General features: G+C 34.6%; 1 protein-coding gene across 5 annotated transcripts in view; it reads right to left on the bottom strand.

Moving 5' to 3' along the window:
• The window catches only part of SOX6 (SRY-box transcription factor 6), a 650,955-nt gene that overhangs the window by 351,379 nt on the left and 274,104 nt on the right, over positions 1-25,472 (bottom strand). For all 5 annotated transcript variants that reach the window (XM_055142871.1, XM_004613574.2, XM_055142870.1 and 2 more), the window contains one exon: positions 18,023-18,263. In XM_055142871.1, coding sequence (XP_054998846.1) covers positions 18,023-18,259 — 237 coding nt within the window. In that variant the 5' untranslated portion in view covers positions 18,260-18,263. The remainder of the gene's footprint in view (positions 1-18,022; positions 18,264-25,472) is intronic.

The raw sequence follows: 25,472 nt of genomic DNA on the forward strand, positions 1-25,472 counted from the left end.
CCTGCCCCAAAAGAGTTTCAGGAGCAGCAAACCTCCAGAACCCATTTGCTGCCATGCTCATGGCTGATCTCCACAGGCTCAGGATAAGACCCCCACACATGAGCATGAATCTGCTGAAAAACTCAGAAATACAGATTTTGTGACTGAAATCTCCGGGATTGCACACAGTCCAGAATGGGTGACCTCCTCCCATCTCTCTGTTTTCTAGGAGCCTGGCAGTCACACCCACAAACTGCCTCTGGGCACCATACAAACTCATTAATAGCCATAATCTAGAGACTCACAAATAAATCTTGGAAGAAAGCAACGAATACAGTGATGCCTCCGGACGCCAAGGTCCCCACCACCCACTTGAAAATTTAACTCCAGTTGTATCACCCTATTTAAAATTTTAGAATTCCTGGAGCACACAGCTGCATTTGTGGTCATATGACACCTCATATTCTATTCCACTGAAGTACCAAGAGTAGCAAAACAATCTTCATAGATTTTCTCTAAGGAAACCTTTTTAGAATATTTTAGTGGATTATTCATAACAAATAATACAAAATAAATTATTTAGGATCTGCCTTTCGGGCAGGTGTGGATGGTGGTAGGAACATTCGAAATAATGAGAAAGTGGAATGATGGTGGGATTGGTGCTAGAATATTGACTGTAATAAATTATTATCAACAAACTTATTAAAATAAAAAATAAAATTTTTAAAATGCAGGACCATCAAGGTTGACCTATGAAAGTCTAACCTATGGAAGTCTAGTCAAATTTTCAAAGATGACCTAATCCCTAGCCTTCTTAAAGTTTATCCAAAAACTGCAGAGGGGGGCATGGTTCCCAAACAAATGAAGCTAACGTTAACAACCTCGGTCCCCAAATAATTCAAGGACAGCACAAAAAAAGAAAATAAATAACAATCTCCGATAAATGTAGATGCAAACATTCTCTCAACAAAAACTTAGTAAACTTAATCTAGCAACATATAGAGACTCATTTATTAATACCAGTGAGGTTCATTCCAGGGGTGTAAAATGTATAATAACATGTAAGTCAATGTCAATGAGTATGATATTCTACAACAACAAAAGAAAAAAAAACCCACATGATCACATCAATAGATGTTGGTAGAACATTTGCCAGGATTTAAGACCTATTTACAATAAAATGTCTCACATAGTTGGAATAGAAGGAGCAAATTTCAACATAATAAAGGTCCTATAGGACAAATACACAAACAACATCATATTCAACAGTGAAAAACTGGGGTCTTCCTCTAAGATGAGGAACACAGCAAAGCTGTGCATTCTCATCAGGGTAGTTCAATATAGTTTTAAAAGTCCTAGATAGGGAAATAGGTAAGAAAATATATATACAAAAGGGTGGGGGAAATATCCCAGAGTATACCTGGCATGAACAAGGCTCTGAGTTTGAACCCTAATACCATATAACCTCATAAGCATTGTTAAGTGCAGTCTTGATGGCCCATGAAGACCACCACATGTGATCCTGGTGGCCCCCAGCTCCATTAATTCAAAGAAGCACTACATCATTCAGCTAAGTATTGAAACATCTTTCTATGCAGCTGAGCAAAGTATCACCAGGATAGGTCCCCAAGCTCCCTGAGCACTGCTTTGGAGGGCCCCACAAGAGAAATCCAAAGTTTTAAATAGGTAGTTACAGTTATTTACCAATAATATGACAATATACATTAAAAATTCTAAAAACTTGACAAAAAAGTGTGTAGGGGGGGACACAAAATAATAACTGAAAAAAATTAAATGCCAAAATATAAAAATATACCAACAACACTGTTATATTTCCACACAAAGAATGAGAAGGAAAGTAAAAAGAAAATGCTACTCACAATTTCATCTAAATTGATAAAAACTAAAAACCACTGTTAAAAGAAATAGAAAAAAAAGGAAATGGGAAAATAGGGCCCAGGGAAAATTCTTACCTGACAAACACGGAGACACAAATTCAACTGCTAGTGTCACCCACATGAACTAAGTGTGTAGGTGTGTAGTCCCAAAGAGTCTGGTGTTAGAGAGGTGAGTATCAGAGGTAAATATCACGACAAAAGTATGCAATCTTTGGTGTCACAAATAAAAATGTATAACACTGTGACCAAAGTGAGAATCCTTGGGCATTTGTGAGTAAAAATACTATTGTGTAAAAATCACAGTAAACACTACAAACAGAATGTTGTAAGGACCAAAATGAAAGAGTACAATTTCTGACAAATACATTTGCAAGTACTGCAACTAAAAGTGTCAGTGGCAAGCATCACAACCAAGTATTACCTGGTCACTACAGCAACAACAAAGGGGAGTGAAAAGGCCAAAAAAGAAATGGAAGATAATGCTTTTCATGGATTTGAAGAATAAGCATTGTTAAAATAAACACCTTACCTTAAGCAATTTACAGATGCATAACAAAAACAGGAATAGAGACCAATAGAATAAAACTGAGATCCAGAAATAAATTAAAACACACATTGGTTATTAACTTATGACAATGGAGCAAAAGCAGTACAATAAAAAATAAAGTGTCCTTAATAAATGATGCAGGGATGCCACATGCAAAAATAGATAATTAAATGAATCATGATCTAACACCACATATAAACACTAATTCTAAATGAATTAAAGATTTATACATAAAAATTGAAATCATTCAATACATAGAAAATATAGGTAATATGGGGCTGGAATGATAGCACAGTAGGTAGGGCATTTGCCTTGCATGTGGCTGACCCAGGTTCAATTTCTAGCATCCCATATGGTACTTCAAGCACCGCCAGGAGTAATTCCTGAGTGCATGGTCCAGGAGTAACCCTTGTGCATCGTTGGTATGACCCAAAGAGAAAAAAAAAAGAAAAAAAGAAAGAAAAGAAAATATAGGCAATTCACAAACACTGCTCAGTGCAACAGAGAACTCTTTGGGGACTCAACTCCAACAGCACATTAGCAAAATAAAAACAAAAGCAAAATAAATGAATGGGACTCACTCTATCAAACTAAAAAGCTCCTTGATAGCAAAAGAAACTATCACTATAGACCTTATTTTAAGTGAAGATATTTAAGAAAAGATGTAAGCATCATACATAACATTATTTTGAAGTTGATATTCAAAGTATGTAAAAATCCATACAAGTCAATACCAAAAAAATTAAACATAATCAACAATCTAATCCAAAAAGTGGCAGATCATTTGAACAGGTACTTCTCAAAGGTTAATATAGATGGCTAATAAAAACATGAAAAAATATTCAACTTTACTTATTGTTTAGGAAATATAAATCACAATAAGATATCACTTCGCACTGCAAGGATGGTCTACTTCAAAATAACTGGAAACAACAGGTGTTAGCAAGATTCTGGGAAAAAATGAACTTTCATGCATTGTCCATAAGGATGCAAATTGCTATAGTCATAGTGGTGAAGAGAAAGGGACACTTTGGCAGGGGTGGTGGGGATATTGGAATGCTGCATTTATGAAACCCTATCACTGAAAGTACTGTAAAAATGTAAATCATGATGACTAAAATTTTAAAAGTTAAAAGTTTCTGTATCCTACCCCAACAGTAACAAGTCTCACAATGGAAACATTACTAGTGCCTGTTCGAGCAAATCGATGAGCAACAGGATGACAGTGACAGTGACCCCAAAACTATTAAATTTAAACTATTAAATTCCTAAGTCATTAGTCTTAGGAATCTGTATACTTAGAAAGGTTAATGATTTGGGGGAACCAAATTAGTAAAGCAACAGTAAAGAATTTGTATTACTCTAACACAAATTGCTGTAATTTCTATGGAGAGCAGTAGAGAAATTCCTTAAAATGCTGAAATTGGAAATACCATATAATCCAGAAATACCACTTGTAGGTTATTTGTCTGAAGAATTTGAAAACACTAACTCAAAAAAATATATGGACCCTATGTTTATGGTAGCATTATTCACATGAAAACAACCTAAATGCTCATCAAGAATGTCTAGGTAAAGAAACTGAGATATATAAACTCAAAGAAGTAGTATGCATACAGTAAAAACAGACACTGTCTTGCCTTTTATGACAACATATATGGAACATGCAGTGACTATGCTAAATCAGAAACTGAGTCAAGAGAGTGAAAGTACCTGTCCTTCATATATGTGGAACACAATAACCAAAACAAAGAAGAGAAAAAGAAAAATTAAACTTGACCCGGATGGTTACCAGAGAAAGAGAGGTGACAAGTGGAAGGAAAGGTAAGAAAGGGCTGTCGAGTATGGGACTGCTCCAGAACTGTGGCTGTGAGGACAAGGAAGCTTGTACATATGGATGAGTGATGCTGTACTACAAGTTATATAGTACTATAGATCAATGGGAAAAAATAATATTTTAAAATTTTACTCTTTTTACTCCACAGGGAAGTGTTTTGGTTTGTTTTGTTCTGTTTTATTTGGGGCCCATACCTGGTTGGTGTTCCAGATTTACTCCTGACTGTGCTCAGAGATACCTCCTGACAGTGCTCAAGGGAACCATACGTGACGACAGGGAGCAAATCTGAGGTCAGCTGCAAGCAAGGGAAATGTTTTAACCCTGTACTATTTTTCTGGCACAAGATATAACTTTTGGGGGCTGGAGCGATAGTACAGCCGGTAGGGCGTTTGCCTTGCACGAGGCAGACCCGGGTTCGATCGCCAGCATCCCATTTGGTTCCCCCAGCACCGCCAGGAGTAATTCCTGAGTGCAGAGCCAGGAATAATCCCTGAGCATTGCTGGGTGTGACCCAAAAAGCAAAAAAAGAAAAAAGAAAAAATATATAACTTTTTTATTTGAAAAAATAAAATAAATTTTGTTTCCTCTAAACAACCTCAGGAAAAAAATATTTCCACTATATCAAAACAATGCTTTATTTTTCTCAGTATCAAGTATTGGAAAATAAAGGATGCAATAATGTAGAAGTTGGGAGAGTATAATTCGACAAGTTCTTACATAGCAAGTTTCTATGCATGAAGAGTTCCAAATAATTCACCAGAGCTGTAGGGAAGAGCTACTATAACAGATAACCAGTTACCCTAGGCTCATGTCTATTATCTTCATGCAATTATTTTCCTTTCCTTTTCTATTTGAGAGAAAGGGATGCACGTATAACTGATAACTGTGGGATTTTATATGCAATCAGTGAAGAAAATAATATACTTTAAATGAACTGAAGGCTGTAGTGGAAATAAGACATGCATATCACAGAAATCAGAGTATCACTCAAATAACCAGAAATGTATTTTGCATAACTGCAATCCAAATAATGAAAACACTAAGATAATGGGCCGTCCCCAGTTATTGGAATTAAGGATGAAAAAAAAGGGTAAAATAAAAAGTAAAATGCAATTTCCCTAACTTCTGCCACCCAAAACAAACAAACAAACAAATAAAAAGCAGGCTTGAAAATAGGACAATCAAAGTACGGGGTGGAGACCTATTGTATGCTGAAAGTAGATCAAAGTTAGCTGACTACACAGTAATTACTGAAATGCTATATATTCAAGCATCTGGGAAACCCAAACCTACTTAAAGGTAGAAGCTGAGATTTGGGGAGGTAGGGGGAATATATAATATTCAAGGACATCAAGGTAACCTCAGCAAAATTAGAAAAGACACAAAACTTTTAAAAAAGAGTGAGGCAGTTAGGATCCACTAGGAAAGGGGGCAGTAATTGGGATCCCAGAAACAAATGTCAAGAGAGTAACCACCTAGAACTCGGTTGTCTCTTTTTAAATGATGATTCTGGAAACACATACAAATAAATAGTTCCTAGGATATTGTTTTTCATATGTCTCACCACACAAATAGTTACACTAAAAAGTATCAACATCCAATCAAGTTTTCTCAGATCCATTTATTCCTAAATCAAGATCCTGCTTTATTATTGGGGAGTCTGTTCAAGACCGAGTTTGCCGAGGCAAGTGTGAATAGAGCAGCTATGTCATAGACACTGATCTCTCCCCATCTCTCCGGCAGCCCAGCTATCTCGTCTTTTCTTGGCAACCTTGCCCAATACAGCTTTCAAGTTTCGGAATTTTACCATAAGAGCCTTCAGATATTCTTCTGACATATCAAATATAGATTCAAGTCTAACAGAAATTCTACTTCAGAAATTAGAATAGTTAAAATACTATCTCTAGCTCTTTGATCTAAGTTTTATAGCTAGAACAAGTTCAAAGATATTGAATTGATACTGGAGAGGCCATATCGTCTACAAACTAGCTTCCTAGTAAGAGTTCTGTCTCTCCATAGGACCATGTAACTTTTTAAAAATTTAGTTTAAGATAAACTTCCTTATTTATGATCAGTAATGTTTGGAGGGCCTAAGAAATAATACAGAGGTTAAGGTATTTGTCTTACATGCAGTCAACCCAGTTTTTTTTCTTTTCTTTTATTATTTTTTTAATTGAATCACCATGAGATACAGTTACAAACTTTCATGTTTGAGTTTCAATCATACAATGATCAAACACCCATCCCTCCACCACCAATGTTCCCAGTATACCCCCCCTTCAAACCCTCCCCCTGCCTCTCTGGCAGATAATTTCTCCCATACCCTCTCTCTCTACTTTGGGGCATTATGGGTTGCAATACAGATATTGACAGGTTATCACATTTGGTACTTTATCTACTTTTAGCACACATCTCCCATCCCAAGCAGCCAACCCAGTTTAAGTTCCATGTTTATGATTCCCTGGCCCCGGCCAGCAGTGACTCCTGAGCACAGAGCCAGAACAGCCTCTATACACCACCAGGTGTGGCCAAAATTCCATATATAATTGACATATATATTATTTGTAAATTAATATTGATTTCCTTGATGTCCTTGAATATTATAGATCCCCCTACCTCCCCAAATCTCATTGAAAAAGTTCTCATAAGTGGAAAATGTTTAAGAATTTCTGGCCTATAAAACAGATGTCTATTTATTTAATTTCCAGCCATCTATCCAAGTGCACATCTTTACTTCTGCATTTTTATTTTCAGGGAAAAAAAGGAAAAGAAGGGGGAAAACGACCTCCAACTTATTATAAGCCAGCAAATAGAAGTAGAATTCTGCAATGAAGTACCCCAATATTTAGAAGCTATGCATTGCATTAGCAGAAGGCAATACACAACCAGCTCAGTTATAATTACTGATATTATCTTTTCTCCAGACTCGGCAAGCTCCTTGTGGCATATTCGATATGCCAAATACAGTAACAATAACAGGTCTTATTATCCTGACCCTAAAAAGAGCCTCCAATCTTTTTTTTTAATTTTAATTTTTTTAAAATTTATTTATTTTTAATTAGTGAATCACCATGAGGGTACAGTTACAGATTTATACATTTTTGTGCTCATGTTACCCCCATACAAAGTTTGAGAACCCATCCCTTCACCATTGCCCATTCTCCACCACCGGTACACCCAACATCCCTCCTACCCTCCCCAATCCCATCTCCCCCCACCCCACCCTGCCACTGTGGCAGAGCATTTCCTTTTGTTCTCTCTCTCTCATTAGGTGTTGTGGTTCGCAATAGAGGTGTTGAGTGTCCACTGTGTTCAGTCTCTAGACCACATTCAGCCCGCATCACCCTTCCCCCGCATGGCCTCCGACCTCATTATACTTGGTGATCCCTTCTCTGAGTTGCCCTCTCCCCAGAATGTGAGGCCAGCTTCCAAGCCATGGAGTCAACCTCCTGGTACTTATTTCTACTATTCTTCTATTCTTGGGTGTTAGTCTCCTACTCTGTTATTCTATATTCCACAGAGGAGTGAGCCTCCAATCTTTGGGAAAAACAAATAAGGATAGTTTGCTAATATCTCAGGGCTGGGACGAATGGAGATGTTACTGGAACCTGCTCGAGTAAATGGATGAACGAGATGACAGTGATACAATGATCTTTTGTCCGGGGTTGGGAGGGATGAATGATATATATTAATTTTTCTTTTTCTCTCTTAAAATCCAAATACTCCAAACTTCAGATTCATTATTTGCCCAACTGTGACATTTCTCATTTATCCAAGAAAATAGTAGCTTGGGCTAAACTTCACTATCAACTTCAGAAAGAAAAATAAATAAATTACAATAAGATTCACATATGAAAATAGATAACATAAGATAAAACATGACAAAAGCATCGTCATAGAAACATATCAGTTACAAAAATTTTAAACAACTGAAGGTCAAATATTAACTATTAAATTCAAGAGCAAAAATCTGTTTGTTCAGAAAGTGTTATATTAAATTAATGCACCTAACCCAGTATTTATGTGAAAAATGAATTCACCACTTACCCTAACCAAAAATATATCCAAAATAAATAAATTATTAAATAAGTGTTTCTAATTCTTTGTGTCTAGGTAATGGATCTCTTCTTTCATGTTGTGATGATGTCCCTGAATTAAGGGACATTTTTCCCAGAAACTTGCTGAACTTGAGATAATTGTATTCTAGATATTTGGAGAACATTAGCAGTAAAAACAAATCAGAGTTAAATTATAATGAAAATCAAAAGTTTACAAAATAATTTCCAATCATTGTATTAAGTAGGGCTTCCCACTTTCTAGGGTGCTAATAAAATATAAAGATAAATGGAATGCATAATTATCCATTTCTAATTTTCACCTAATTGTAAATTTTTATTAACAAAGGTTTTTAATTTATACTTTGTATTTGAGAATGTGATTTACACAGTATTGAACTCAATTTGCATCACCTAGAAAAATAATGCCTAGAGGTCATGGAAATGAAGTAATACCAAAATAATACTTAAAAGGTTAATATAAAAAATAAATGTGATCACATTGAAAGCTATATTAACAAAAGGAATAATAGCTTGAAGTTGTTCTTCTCTAAAAAGGTTACATTTCTCTTGGAAATCAAGGAAAACTTCTTTGCAGAAGACAATCAAATGGGATAATTTGCATATCAAGGTAATTAAGGCACATTCATTAGATGTGTTCAAGAAAGATTAGATATATTTGTGGAAGGAACAGAGTAGGGTCTTTCCTGCTTAATGCAGGTGGTTTGACTGAATAATCAAAGAAAGCCCTTTCAATCTCATCTCTAAATGATGGGAGCAGGATTCGTTATGTTGAGTTGCCTTTATGAAAAACAACCCTCTCTAAATTAAAGTAGGTAGATATGGAGGCATGTAAATACAATCTCATCTTCCTTCTCCCAAAGCAATAGGCAGCCTATCACAAGAAACTCCATCTTATTCAAGCTGACCTAGAAATGACTTGAGATTTATATCATTGTAATCATGAAAAGTTCAAATCAGTCATGTAAATAACTGTATTCTACATAATGTATACATTACCCTCTAAAATAAGTTATTTAGAAGCATTATAGAAGTGCACACATTTCTGTTTTCCAGTTACCATATTTCACTATAGTGGTGTACCCAAATCATCTATACCAAAAAATTGTACATTAATCAGAGCACCACCTATAGATTGAGGAATAATTTAACGGAAATATATTATTGGTGTTCCGATATCATCTTTATTGACTAACAATGATCAGTTTTGACAAAACCATTTTTTTAAATTTGTCTTTAGTATCTTTAAATGTTATCTGAATCTATCAAAAACTAAAAGCTGAGCAGAAAAGTCTTGTTCAAACCAATATGCTAGTCTATACCAAACCATATTTCCTATTAGTAATTATTTCTATCTAAATCATTTCCAAAGAGCAACTATTCTAAGTATCTGGAAATTCAAGAAAATTTGCACGTGGATAGTAGACAGGAAATGGCAAACCACCAACACAGTACAGACAGGAGCGTGCAATGAACTCTAGCAGTATAATGAAGGAAATAAAAACAAAATATTTATGAGACATAATAAGGTTATTGTATAAAATAAATAAGTGAAAAATCTGACTGAATCCGAGAAAAAAAAAAACCCTGATAAACATGTAGTCTTGTTGTCAATGGTAAGTGAATGTTGGTGATATACGCCTGTAAGAGATTCATGTTGAGTGCTCTCCACATCCCAATCACAGGATCTCACAAAGCCTGAAAGAATTAGTAAAAAGAAATAGGACCTAGTCCATCTTCATGAAAAAATTCTGTATACTCAATTTTATTGCACGGGGGGAAAGATAATGGGTTTGATCCCCCTCACATTTCCAAAATACAAAAGAAATGTATAATCTTTGCAAAAATGAAGCCAAGTGCTAGATTTTCATATCTTGGCAGATGCTCAATATGCAGCCCACATAATCACAGGTTAATGACTGGAGTGTGTTAATCAGCATTTATACCTGATTCCTTCTCGCCCAGGGGGGAAAAGCCAAGTATTCCAGAGCATGTTACTATTGCTACTTTTTTGATAAAGATTTTGATAATGTTGGTTAAGTAAGACAACCTTCAAAAAAACATTTCTAGAATTGTGTATTATATTAATAATATGTCTAAAATAATGTAAATACCTACAAATACCAACTAATGTAAATCCCTACAAATACCAAGATTTGTGGCATACTATTACCATGGTAGCATACCAGTAATCACTTTGTCTAAATAATCCAGATGTGGGAATGTCTTTTTAATAGATACTTTCAGTAATAATAAAATCAGGCAAGACATAAAACATAACCAGAGTGTGAAAATATGATCACGGTGTTTACTGCAGATAACATTAGCTTCTATTTCACTAGCCACACCCAGTGCTTTGCCAGATGACATGCAATATAATATGACTGTTTTTCGGTTCAACTTGTAAGTAAACTTCTGTTACTAAATTTCTGAAACAGGTTTAAAAGGAACATTTATGTAATAATACAATCACTAATTTACAGAAAAAAAATTTTTCTGGGCTTCCAGAGACTATTCTTGCATAATCAAGAGGGGAAAGGAGAGATGTTTTCACTTGTTACCAGATGTATAAGCTTGAACTTAAAATTAATAAATTCCCAAAGTCCAAAAATAATAGTAGCAACTTTCTCAGAAAATCTAAAACTTGCTAGTTTATCACTTTTTTTCTGTGCTTCAGAGACTAATCAGATACCAAAAGAGATGCACAAGTTTTGCCTCTGGTGGCAAGAATATAAACTACCTAGTTAGGAGCAAGTGAACTAGTAAATGTCACTATACTTTCTAGAGAGGTCTATTTCATCTGGGTGCTACCTATTAACCTGAATATTTACAGATTACCAATTACTAGCAAGTGTTCTAGTTTAAAATATTTTAATGTTCCAAAGTTTGGAATCTTGTAAAGGTCCATCAACATAAATCATGATGAGAAGCTAGCAGTCCTCATTCGAAATTCCTGGACTATATCACTGGGTCACTGTCACTGTCATCCCATTGCTCATCGATTTGCTCAAGCGGGCACCAGTAACATCTCCATTGTGAGACTTCTTGTTACTGTTTTTGCCATATTGAATATGCCACTGGTAGTTTGCCAGGCTCTGCTGTGTGGGCAAGATACTCTCGGTAGCTTGCCGGGCTCTCCAAGAGGGACGGAGGACTATATTATCATGGACTATATTATCATGTATTGACAAAAGCACTGTTTCCAGAAACAATACAAAGTCCAAACCAGAATTTTTATGATTTCAGGTGACTTACATAAAACACTCTAAAGTTGATTAGCAATTACATTGGACTAAAAGCAAGAAAGGCATGTGCAAAGAAATTATTTGAAAGCAAGAAAGAATTGTTCCAGTTATTTTTTTTTGTTCTGTTTTGTTTTTGTCTCTTTTGGTCACACTTGGAGATGCTCAGGGATTATTCCTGGCTCTTCACTTCACTCAGGAACTACTCCTGGCAGTGCTCGAGGGACCATATGGGATGCCAGGGATTGAACCCTGGTCAGCTGGATGCAAGGAAAATGCCCTACCCACTATACTATCACTCTGGCGCTATTATCATATTTCAGATTTTGTAAGAGCTCTTGCTGATGCATTGCTTATACGTGGCATACTCAAGAAGTCATCACCAGTTCAGTTTCTTCATGGGTAAAAAGCTGCTTTCTCTTCCCTGGAACTAATCTAGAGCCAGAGCAAGTCTAGTCCCCTTCTTCCTCTCTTAATCCACTTTATAATTCATACTTTACTTAATTTTTTTTAATATTGTATTTGTTGGTTTGGGGTTTGGTTTTGCTTTGCTTTGGTTTTGGTTTGGGGCCACACCTTGCGATGCTCAGGGTTTACTCCTGGCTCTGCACTTAGGAATTACTGGCAGTGCTCAGAAGATAAGACCTGGGTAGGCTGTGTATAAGGCAAATGTCCTATCCACTGTACTATCACTCTAGCCCCTTGACATCATTTCTGCCCACATGTACATTGTTTAAAACATTCTCCCAACCTTCTGTGCGAATCCTGTCTTCTAGATCTTGAGAACTCCCTCCCTAACTTTTCACTCACTTTTCATCAAACTCAACTGCACAACTGCATGAATTTTCTTAATGGATGGCCTCGTTCCTGGTATTTATCTCAATCCATTTTCTCATATCAGCCAATGTTATCTTTCAAAACATAAATCAAATTATTTGATTTCATCTTATACCAGTCTCTCCATCACTCATTGCACTCTAGCAACTGATATCTTCTGTTGCTCAGACACACATATTTTAACACTTACTATATACATTCTAGTTCAGTCTCTCCCCAAACTTTTTTCATAAGTGACTCCTCCTTCTTGTTATTAACATCTCAGTTCCAATGTTATGTCTTCAAAAAGACCTAAGCTGGATCATTTAAATAAGTAATTCCTTAGCTCATTTTCTTGTTTAATTTTCTTCACTACACTTACCATTTTTGAAATTGCCTCACTCTGTGAAACTTCTTTATATTCTGTCATATAACTAGAGTCTAATTTCCATAATAGTTGGAAACTTGTCTTTTTGCACAAAAAATAATTTATGCCTAGAAATTTGTCTTCAAAATATACTCAAAATATATACTGTGAAATGTACACTGGTGAAGGGCAGGGTACTGGAATATTATATGACTGAAACCCAATCATGAACAACTTTGTAACTGTCTATCTCACTGTGATTCAAAATATACTCATGGAACATTTAGAAGGAAATCACTACACATGCTGGTCCATACACTGGTCACTAACCACACTAAAAAATGTTCCTCATTGGTGGTGGAAAAATGCGCCCTGGTGGAGGGATGAGTATATGATCACTGTCTGACTGAAAGTCAATCATGAAAGCTTTAACTATATCTCATGGGGATTCAATTAAATAGAAAAATATTCCTGTATTTCGGTTAACTTCAAAGCACAACACAATATATTATATATTTTCAAAAAATTAAATGAATTTATTCTTGCTCAATGAATTAGTCCTTGAGGGAATAAAAATTTATTTCAGGGGGCAGAGCTATATTCCTCTGCTAGGACACTCTGGTGGAGGGTGTGGTGTTGCAATGATGTATACATGAAACTATCACGAACAGCATTATAAATCATGGTAACTCAATAAATATGGGAATAAAAAATATTCCTCCGTAAAATACGATATGGGAATACTGATACCATAATGATAATAATAGTGATTTATAACAAACAGTGGGGTGGGAGCGATAGCACAGTGGTAGGAAGTTTGCTTTCCACGCAGCCGACCTAGGTTCGATTCCTCCGCCCCTCTCAGAGAGCCCGGCAAGCTACCGGAGAGTATCTTGCCCACACGGCAAAGACTGGCAAGCTACCCGTGGCATATCCGATATGCCAACCACAGTAACAACAAATCTCACAATGGAGACGTTACTGGTGCCCACTCGAGCAAATTGATGAGCAATGGGATGATAGTGACAGTGACAGAGACAAACAAACAGTGACAAAACACTTATTTACAATAACTTTTTAGCCTTAGAAGTGAATCTTATCAAAAAATACATCATGCTAAAATTAAAGTTGAACACTTTGGTTATCCTAATCCAGTTAGTCATAGTTAAAATTAGAGTATAAATTTATAAAACCTGAAATTGCCCTCGAATGACCATCTCTAAAATTTCTCTTTTAATTGTTACAGCAGTGATGAATACTTTTTTTCTAGTTTGAAACCAGCTGATCTCAAATTTTGTTGGAATGCTTTCTCAAAATAATCAGTTATTAATATTTAAAGATTTTTTTCAAATCAGGAAGTAAAGATTAACAGAACTCTGCTTTGCCCTCTCCTTCGATCACAGAAAAGCTTCTCTGTGGTCTTGATATTTCGAAGTAAAAGCCTTCTGAGCTGAGTAGATAAGAAAGTTTCAGCCTCTGCTTCTAACTGTTCATGACTGAAGGCCATCACAGAAAGTAAATAACCATGGAAACAGAAAGTGTTGAGAAATGTTTTTGTTTTTTTTTTAACTTTCTTTTAAATTGTATTTCTCAACTATGGATGGGGTTCAACTACTGAGTAAAGAGAACTATGACTGAGAAATACAATTTTCCCTTAAGCTTCATAGCAATCCTTTTGAACTTCATATTTGTCTTAAGGTACAGTGACATAAAAATGTTTATTAAATTTTACTTTATTTACAATTCCCTCTTGCCACCTTAAAGCAAACATACACAAACATGCACTCATACACTGTAGGTTTGTAGAACTACCCAGAAACCTAAAATCCTTGTATTGTTTTTATTTCCTGTAAAGAAAAATTTCTTAGTGATATAATACTCATAGTATAAGTCACTACAGGTCTGATGTTACAATTCTTACACGTTATTGAATCTATCAAATGAAAAGGGAGCACAAAGGGAATTTCCAAATGCAGCTGCTATTTCCCATTTGTTAAATCCTTTTATTATACCATATAAGTACACAGCTGGGAAATACTATAGAGTGGGAGTTAAAACAAAATATTTTGGCTTCCAGACATTCAAAATACACAAAGGCTCCAGTGGAAAGCAGTGCTTGATATCAAAAAACAGTGAGAGTTTGACAACATTTCCAGCAAATATGATTGCTTTTGTACTATATGTAATACATTTATATGGTTAAACTATTTTATATTACCATTAATCCCATTTAATATAAACTTGGTAAGCAAATTATTAATATCTACTCTGATAAAATTTTAGATCATGAAGCTGAGAATAATTTACAAAAACAAAAAAAACACTTGTTTAAAACAAAATTTTACAAAAAAAAAAAAAACAAGCAAAATTGTTCTTAAAAGAGAAAAATTTGAACTGTGGTATTTCTTTCTCAACCTGTATTTTCCAATCCAGTTGTTTTCACTTGTCCAATATGGCATAAAACCCAAAACATATCAAGAACCCAAACCATCTCCCATCATTCTCTTTATCTCTACACTAATTTAGGCCATTATTGTCTCTTACCTGGATTTCTGAAATAGCCTACAAAAGGTCCTTTCTCCTTTCATTCATCGACTAGACTACAAACATTCATTATACTACAGTCAGAATTATCTGTTTGAAACGCTCTTACACCTTTCATTTACTTTCCATTATATTTAAAATCAAAGCTTACTTCTAAAATGTTATCAACAAGGTCTTAATAGGATAGAATGCTTACCAAACTCTCCAATCATGTGTAATGCAGCATTGCCTCTTCACTGATACAATAGCTACAAAGACTATTTCACTTTCTGAACTCAGATCTATTTTTTTTACCTTATATTTTACAAATATTTTACTTTTTCTATTCTTTTTCTATTATTCTTTGCAAAAAGTGGATGTTCCTATCATTCACTCTAAATTCTGTTTATCCCATTCTGTTTTCACATGAATATATAAATATAATCATATATTGATTAAAATTAATTCATCTCTTTCATTGCTATTACCTTGAATATAAGCCCTAAGAAAGTACAATCATATGGTTGTCTTGCTCAGTACCTAGTAGAATGATAGTCCCAGAGAAGGAATACCATAAAAAAAAATTTTTTTTTTTGCTTTTTGGGTCACACCCGGCGATACTCAGGGGTTACTCCTGGCTCTGCACTCAGAAATTACCCCTGGCGGTGCTCTGGGGGCCATATAGGATGCTGAGATTTGAACTAGGGTTGGCTGCGTGCAAGGCAAATGCCCTACCTGCTGTGCTATCACTCCAGCTCCCAACAATACCATAAAAATTTGTTGAAATCAAAATAAAACATGGGCCCCAAGAGATAGTACAGTAGGTAGGGCACTTGTCTTGCACAAGATCAACCCAGGTTCAATCTCCAGCACCAAGTATGATCCCTGAGACCATCAAGAAAGATCCCTGAACAGAGAGCCAGGAAAAATTCTTGAGCACTGCCATGTGTGGCTCCTCCAAATACACAAAAAATATAATCCTGCTCTTTCGAAAAAAATTGCAGTGGCAGTGACCAATAGGGAAAATAATTGTTTTTTTTTTATTTCTTTTTCTTTCTTTTTTTTTTTTTTTTTTTTGCTACTTGAGAAGTAACAAAATAAGCTATTTAGATTCTTTCAGTAAAACAGAATTTTAGTCTTGCTTTCTTATTATCTTATTCCTTGTTGGGCGTTCGCCTTTCACGTGGCCGACCTGTGTTCGATTCCTCTGCCCCTCTTGGAGAGCCCAACAAGCTACCGAGAGTATGGAGCCCGCACTGCAGAGCCTGGCAAGCTACCGGTGCGTATTGGATATGCCAAAAACAGTAACAACAAATTTCTCAATGAGAGACATTACTGGTGCCGGCTCGAACCAGTGTCAGCCCTCTGACAGTGACAGTGACAGTGACAGTGGATCCAATTGTAGACTGATTACATCCTCTATACCTAGGTTAGTTAGATAAGTCTTATCTTTTTCCAATTCCCTTTCCTACTGCTATAAAACTTGAGTTGGTGTCTGCAAAATCATGTGAAAAAGAAAATGTCTGCCTCCACCAGTTGGCTGTGAGGGCAAGATTAAAATGGAAATACATTATTGTCAGCAGAGATTTTTAAAATAGTTCCCTTTTTTTCTTTTTTACTGATGTTTTCCTAAGTTACCTTTTTATTAAGGAATAAAACCTTTCCTCATTGTTAAACTTAAGATATTTTTTATTAACTTAACCAAAATATTATAAATGTAAAATGGGCTTTAAGGTTCCAAATTTAATAAAAATTTTTTAGGTTTGATAAGTTCTAGATGATATAAATCTTAAATTCTTACTTAAAAAACTAAGAAATGTCACTTACTATGGTTTTTATGGTTATAAATGGAAATTAAAATGGGGAAGCCACCGAATATACTGTGTGAATTTTATGTTGTTCTTACTTTTAGGGCAAACTTTTTTCTTTTTTTTATTTTATTGAAAAACCATGAGATAGTTACAAGCTTTCATGTTTGGGTTACAATCACATAATGATCAAACACCCATCCCTCCACCAGTGTTTGATTGAATGATACTCGGGAATTTTACATGTCCTTTGGAGTTAATATATTCACACCTAAAGAATAGTCTTTATAATAATCAAGAATAATCAAGAATTGGGACTGGAGCAATAACAAAGTAGGGCGTTTGCCTTGCATGTGGCCAATCCGGGTTCGATTCCCAGCATCCCATATGGTCCCCCAAGCACCACCAGGAGTAATTCCTGAGTATGATACAGGAGTAACCTCTGTGCATCACCGGGTGTGACCCAAAAAGCAAAAAGCCAAAAAAAAAAAAAAAAGAATAATCAAGAATGACCATGAAAAAATGACAAATACTTGCATTTTCTCACTAAAGATGTACTCACCGTATGATTTCACTCACTAGTTGCTTAATGAATAAAATTTTTCAATATTTGTATGCAGCCACAGTTTATTTGATCAATCCTATATTTTTCTATTACCAACTTTACCATCATAACTTCAGAGATTCAGAGAGTAAGTCACCAAGTCTCCCCTCAAATTAAATTAAATAGATTTCTGGCAAATTGACCTAACAAAAGACAAAAACTAAACACAGATCATTTTCTGATTTTCTCTCGTAACTAGGATATTAATTATAATAGGTAGTTTCCGGACATAAATCAATTTAACTTTAATACTACATATCTTGAGCTTCTCTAAAATATTTGTAATGAGGCCATAGCAACAAACACACTTAGGACCAGATCTCACCATTCTTTGCTGAGACGACAGCACACTGTCCCAGTCAGCATCTTGCTGAATGGTATTGACAAGTGTTGGTAGCTCCTCGGAGTGAGGTTTGTTGTGCATTATGGGGTGCAGAGGCAGATGGGAGGCCACATGTTGATCACTTCCCTCTTCCTTTTCCCTTGAGGTCAAATCTTGGGTCATAGCTTCCTCTCCATCAGCTGCACAGGAAAATGGAGAGGTGGCTTGCTTGGAAGACATTCTTCTGCAGAAGAAACATAAAAATAAAAAAGAATCAGCAGTGACAAGAGCATGAAGCATCCATTATATCTTTTACAAATTTTAGATGAAGTAACATTGAGTTCTAACATTCTACGATTCAGGTATACATCATTATAAATAAACATCTGTACAATTTGAGTCTACTACTGAAAGAAGCATCCCTTCCTTACATTGGACTAATTCAGGAAATAAAAAGTTTTCTAGCTGTAGAGATGTTTATGGTCTATTTTAACCCACTGAAAAGAATTGTTGGCCTATCTGTTTCATCTGCTCTCTTCGCTTTTAATTCAGTAAAGTTAAAAGTCTTTGCTTTTAACACAGCAAAACTTCTTCTTAGTAACTGTTTACTTTCTCATACCAATTTACAAATGCTATTTTCATAAAGTAAGTTTTCATAATGTACTGTGTGTATGCATGTATTTTTCTTTCTAGCTCCCCCAACTAGATTACAAACTTCTTCTGAGTAATTTGCTTGATAGCTAGCAATGAAAAAAGAGAACTATATGAACTGACAAATGAGTCAGTCTGGAGGATTATTTTTAAATATAAAATCTAAATTTCCTATGTTTTATGTAGGAACAAAAAGCCATAGGAAAAAAATATCAGTGGAAGAGCAAATAATCTAATAAAGTCCTAAGTAAATCTGATCTGACTTTTTTTATATACCTTAAATTACGAGTGGTAAGCCTAACTGTTTAATGTCAATCTGAACCTTTTCTAAAGACTTTTTCAAAAGTCGTGTTAATATAACTTAGCTTTTAGGTGACATATTGCTAAGTGGCTAATAATGTTGCTTTAATCTTAGGACAATTTTGTTAATACTGAATTGGGTATGTACAATAAATGTGGCCATATATTATTATAAAACATATAAATGAGAGTCAAAAAACTATGAAAATAGCAAAATCATATATAATATTCTATGACCCCCAAAATAATTATTGAACATTCATCAACATTTCTACAACAAAACAATAAGTACACGGAATATGACAAAATCTCTATTATAGCTTTAATATACAATCAAAAAGTCATGATAATTAAACAGAATTTCAAGACTTTTAACTCACTATCTTATCAGGAATATTTTCTTAGCAAAATGTTTAGGCATAAAAACAACCAAAGGCTTGTAACATTTCTTTTTTTAAGGGGGAAATATTGAGCATGTTTTCTGAAATTTTACATTATTTTTAGTTTATTATATCTCTAGCTCTGAAATTGCTGTGTAATGAAAGAAATAAAATCTCCACCTTAATTGCTCTTTAACATTAATTGATTTCATACCATTTTTTAAAAAATGCACAAATCAGTTAACATAGGAAACCACATGAGCATTTTTCAAATTAGCAAATCATTAACTTGCTAGTACTGTTTCTACAGACAAATAAATACTGATTAAAGGGTCTAGAAATCTGAGATTAACAGTTAAATTTACAAATCTGTCACATGCTTTCATGAATATTGCAGTGAAGGAAATATCAAGTGCAAAGAAAAATAATTAAGTTAATTCCAATTTAAACAGTAGTTTTTATGTAGCAGCCCATGTTTCACATAGGATTTAACAGCTAATGCTAAATTTCTCACAATTAATGAGGGGGCTCAGATTTAGTATTCTACAGTGAAAAAAAATTAATATAAGATAAGCTAATCTAATTATGCACAGTTCTAAATAAAAGTATTACAGGCTTTTGAAGTGCTTTAAAACATATTAAAATGCTGATATCCACTTATGATAATCATTCGATAAATAATAAAAATGGAGAAAAGGTACACAAAAATGTCTAAATTTTTCTTTGAGAAGAAATAAAAGTTCTAAATAGACTATATCAATAACCTGATAAGTACATTCATATATTATAAAAAAACTCACATATGGAAAATTTTAAATATATATAGTTTAGGAAATAACACCAATGGATAGTACTTACTATACAGAAATTTTTTTAGAACTTACCATTAGCCTCATAAATACGATAGCAAAGCCAGGCAAATTATTACTGTTCTGCAAGTTTATCAAGAGCTTGCCATAAACAATAAGAATGTTTTCATAGTTCATATAATAACAGTACCAATAATGTAATCATTCACAATAAAAACAAAAGAATGAATTTACTGCTGCTTTTTAAAACAGCTAAATAAAACTGAAAGTCATAATCCAAAACCCAGTGACTTTAACTCCCCAGCAAATATCGTCTTATTATAAAGTGAATTGGCTCTTTCCAATAGCATTATCTGTGATTGTTGCTTTAGTATAAATTAATCATGACTCAAAACCCAAAATGAAAAATCTCTTAAGAATAATTCCAACTATAAACTGCACCAATGAACAATAGTGCACAATCCTAATTAAACACAACCATGCAGCTGTAAAAATAGACCAAATCTGTCCAAAGCTAAGAGTTGAGTTTAAAGGCTGGTTTGTTAGAGTGTTTTCTTAAGGAAGGCTGGGCCCTCAGTCTTAATCAGCCAATAAATTATTTCCTGCAATTACATTAAATAGAAAATTATCTTCAAATGGGGAGTGTTAATTGAAAATCAAAATTCAGAGGGAAGTTTAGAAATTACACGCTGAATACAATTAGTGAGGAAAGGCTTCACCTCTACTTCATCAACAGTCTTCTAGTGATTCCTCCAGTGACCATTGAAGAAAACTACCTATTTATAACATCACACAATTTGCCTTTTATTTTGCACCTACAAATACGAATCTGTATCGAGGTGGCAAATAAAGGATATGCTGCCAAAGTAAAGCAATATGAAATCTGACTGTTCATCCTCAGTTCCCACCATCATTAAGGGACAAGGAGAGGGAGGAGGTAGGGAAATAAAACTAGACAAGAGAGGCATACTCTACTTAGAAACACCACTCTTTAGCAAAGCAATTTACATTTTCTGTTTCTAGTATCTATTTGCATATCATATGGAATTTTTTGTGTGTGTTTGTAGTATAATTCCCAGATATGTTGTTTTCAAAGAAAAGGCTTACTTTGGTTCTTTTAGCCAGTATAACTCCACCGTAGACATTTCCTTTTGATAAAACTGTCAGGTTTGTTTCAGGTTTGGCTGAATTGTTGGTTTCACTGTAGTTTTCAATTTTGATAGAGATTCCATTGTATTCTTGGAAGGAAAATGTGCACAACTTCCTTTGACTGCATAATTTATTAAATGCCTACGGTTTACTGATAATTAGATTTGATGTACTGATGATTTTTGTTCAGTTACTTCTTTAAAGAATCCCATCATTTTTATTATGTCCTCTTTCATTTCATCTTAACTTTAGCTCTTCCCTTAAAAGGAATACATGGTTTACTAAACCATGTATACTGCATTATAGAAGCTGAAGAGATCCTTGGCATTATGGTAATGCTTTTACTATAACCACCATACCCTGACTACTCTCCTGGGAAAGAAAAACTCATAAATCTAATAAATATTGGTTTCAGTTTTCAAGATGCCATGTGAACAACTTAAGTTTTAATATTCATATCAGTAATTTTCCACTGTAAAAACTTACACCCCAGTGTTTTACAATGGTATCTTACTTTAGTTGCTGTCTTATACTAATAAGCAAATGAATCAAAATCCTTGTGAAAATGGTCAATTCCCACGTGACTTTACTTTGTTTTATTTTTGCACTATTATAACTTAAAAATCATTCAAATGAATTGTTTTTTTAATTTGTATTAAAAAAATATCTCCCTACTTATACCCCCTGAAAACAGGGGTTTATAATGGAAGTGCTGACACAACCCTAACTAAAGCAGCGCAAATGTTGCCGCTATAATACACAAAATCAAGTTCTATTATTCTAAACTATCCTCGCTCATGGGATTTTTCTTTACTGTGCTCCCAGCCAAACTGCTGAAGCATGAAAAATTTAAATGCAATCAAATGTGCCCAATTCTACTTTACTAGAACAAGTGTCTACAGTGGTACAATCTTAAAAGGAGATGCAACAGATTTGTTTGGTGTTTTTTTTAACTGTTTATTTATAATACAGTGCATTGGAGATAAAATAAAAGAGGAAATTACACTCACATGGTACCAGTGTATTGACTACACAGAGTACATTATAATCAGAGAGAAAAACTACATTGTCAACTTATCACATTGGTTAAACAAGATGGTTTTCTGGGGCATAGCTATTATCAAGTAAAACCTCCAAAGAGAATTACATATCTGAGATACATAAAGCAAAATTCCCATCTGAGTTTTGTGAGTTTGAAATGTCTCTGCCCAATAGATCAAGTGAATTCTCAGAATGCCAGGCTAAAAGGAAGAACTTCAGGACTTAGAACTTGGGAAGTTTGATTGTGGGATATGGTTTCCAATAAGTGATATTTCCAAGGAGAACCTCTGCAAAGAAAATAATAATTTTTTAAAACCTCAGTTTAAAATCTGAATGATTGGTTCATTAAAACCTATATGGGCAGTAAGCAGTATTTCATGCCCTTCGAAGAGAAGTCTGAAACTTCAGAAAATGGCAATAATACAAAGTATCTACCTACTATGTTCTCTATTACAGAAAATCATGTCTAGAACTTAAAAACTTTCTGAATTAATGTTAACTTTTAAAAGTAATTCTCTGTTTTAGAGTTAGAATTTTAAAAACAATGTTATGCAAAGCATATTACTTTTTAAAACACTTTCTTGAGAAGTATTTTTCTCAAAACTATTTTAATTTAAGACTTACATAACCATTCATAGTGGCCACTGAAGTTATTTGAACAAATTTTAACCTGATTTCTTAAAATGTTTTCATTACTTCTAAAGTTATTATCAAGTAGCATTTATTTTAGGTGTGTTACATGTATTCAAAAGAAGCCCTGTTTTTTAACATAAAGCAACATTTTAATAGTTGGTTTACCTAAAGAAAAAATTAAAAATTCAAGCCAACATTCACATTTAATTTTGGAACTCAGCCTCCGGCAACCAAGGTAGACTTATTTCTGTCAGATAGTTCACTGTTAATTTAATGCTGCAATTGATCTGATACTGAGAAATAAACAACTAATTTTCCAAAAATATAATACAGTGCCTCTCATTTTAAGGCACATGAGTAACAGATATGTTCAACTGCCAAAATGCACAATACCCAGGAACCCCTACAAAGGATGCCAGTCCACCGAGCCTAGGGCAAAGAGTGAGTAAAGAACCTTCTTCCTGTACCTCTAATTCCCACATTTAAGTATGAGAGGGGGGAGAGGTCCCTGATTCTAGCCATTTAGGCCACTGAGAAAATTGATAAAAGGTTACTGCATTCTGAGATATCTTTGTAGAGGCTCTTTCAGAACATAAAAATACTCATTAGGAGAAAACTGGTGATTTGAGTCAAATCACTGAAGTCTAAGAAAACACTACATAGATTTTGAGATAAATAGGCTTCCGATTTTTCACACCAAAGCACCAAAAATGCCACCAAAGGCCTTCTGAGGTTCTTGCAAAACAGGGACTACCTGGAACAGATTTTTCTCAAGTCATCAAAAGTTTGTGTTTCTAGAGTTTATATTTAGCTGACAATATTGCTGTCACTTTATATAGCTTAAGACTGTTCTTTGGACTAGAGCTCATATGTCTTGGAATGCTTTGACTCATGAATTGTTTCTCCTGATAATGTTACATCACGTAATCACCTCTGTCTAATTTGTTAGTATCTGCTGCAAGAGGCAAGCAACTACCCTGAAGACTGGCCTGTCTACCGTACTACCTTCAGAAATCAATAATGATCACACGTGTTTCTGTGTATGCAGCTTCTTCCTTGGGTCAAAACTTGAGAAAGATAAAATCAATCTACACTTTATGCTTGATGAAAATTAAATTGAATTTTTCTCATAGTTTATCTACCCATAACTTGTTGGGCTCTTTGCTTTTAAAATCCAGGCTCAGAATATTAAAATGAAAGCAGTCACTTAACAATAAGAGCAAAAGCAAACAATGGCTACTATAAATATTAACTTAGAGGATTTTAATCAAGCACAATGACTTTATAGCTTAACCAAAAGACCCCTAAGTGACTGGAGGAAAGGAAAGCTATCCACAATATGGCAGAATGAATTTATATATATATATATATGTATATATATCCACACACACATATATATACACATATGTTCATGGTAAGTTTCTCCTTCATATAAAATAAAAACCTTAACTTTAAACACCACACATGCCTTGTCAGCTTGAAACCAGCCTAACAAGGAAACCTAATTATAAAATATTTTTTGTAATTATTAATTTAAAATGCTAAAGCAAAATAATAACTTCTTAGATAGAGTAGGAATTTCACTGTATAAATTTTGACTTTTACCTCTAATAATAATAGAAAAAAATTACATAGATTTTTTTTTTTTTTTTTTTTTTTTTTTTTTTTTTTTTTTGCTTTTTGGGTCACACCCAGCGATGCTCAGGGGTTACTCCTGGCTCTGCACTCAGGAATTGCTCCTGGCAGTGCTTGGGGGACCATATGGGATGCCGGGGATCGAACCTGGGTCGGCCGCATGCAAGGCAAACGCCCTACCCGCTGTGCTATCGCTCCGGCCCTACATAGATTTTTTTTAAATGAAGACACACAGTGACAGTGAACAAAATTATATAAAGAAGCTAATCTCTGAGATTCTTCTTTAGCTTAATAAAGCAACCCCACAGTTCCTCTCTTTCATGTAAAGAAATAGCATAAATTTCAAGTTCCTAGCAAATAAGAGGAGGAGAAGGAAGAGAAGGGGGAGGGGTAAAGAAGGAAGGAAGGGGAGAGGAAGGAGGAGGGGCAAAGGGAAAGAGGAGGAGAGAAACAACCATGGTTTTGCAGTTCATTTTCAGTTTGTCTACTTAATGAAAACCTCATTGTACAATCCTGAAAACCATTTCCAGCAGGCAAAGTATTTCTGATTCAGCAGAGGTTACACAAGCATCAAAGCAGTTAAATATAGGTGCCAAGCCGCATTGCCAGGAGCTCTTAGTACTGTGAGTTAGTGTTACCTGACAGCTTAGTGAATATAAAATTACTTGTTTCTTCAATTGAAGACAATCAAATTGTCACCTTCCATTGTAATAAAGCACAACTAGTGATCAGCAAAGTGCAAACATAATTACCATGAAGAAAACAAAAAATCAAATCTAAATCTCTCTACAGAGTAAACACATCTATCTGCCTTCCCAAAAAAAGGAGTGCAATTTAATACTGAAAGCTATGATG

Source organism: Sorex araneus, chromosome 6 (genome assembly GCF_027595985.1).
Source record: "Sorex araneus isolate mSorAra2 chromosome 6, mSorAra2.pri, whole genome shotgun sequence".
Classification (NCBI taxonomy): Eukaryota; Metazoa; Chordata; class Mammalia; order Eulipotyphla; family Soricidae; genus Sorex; species Sorex araneus.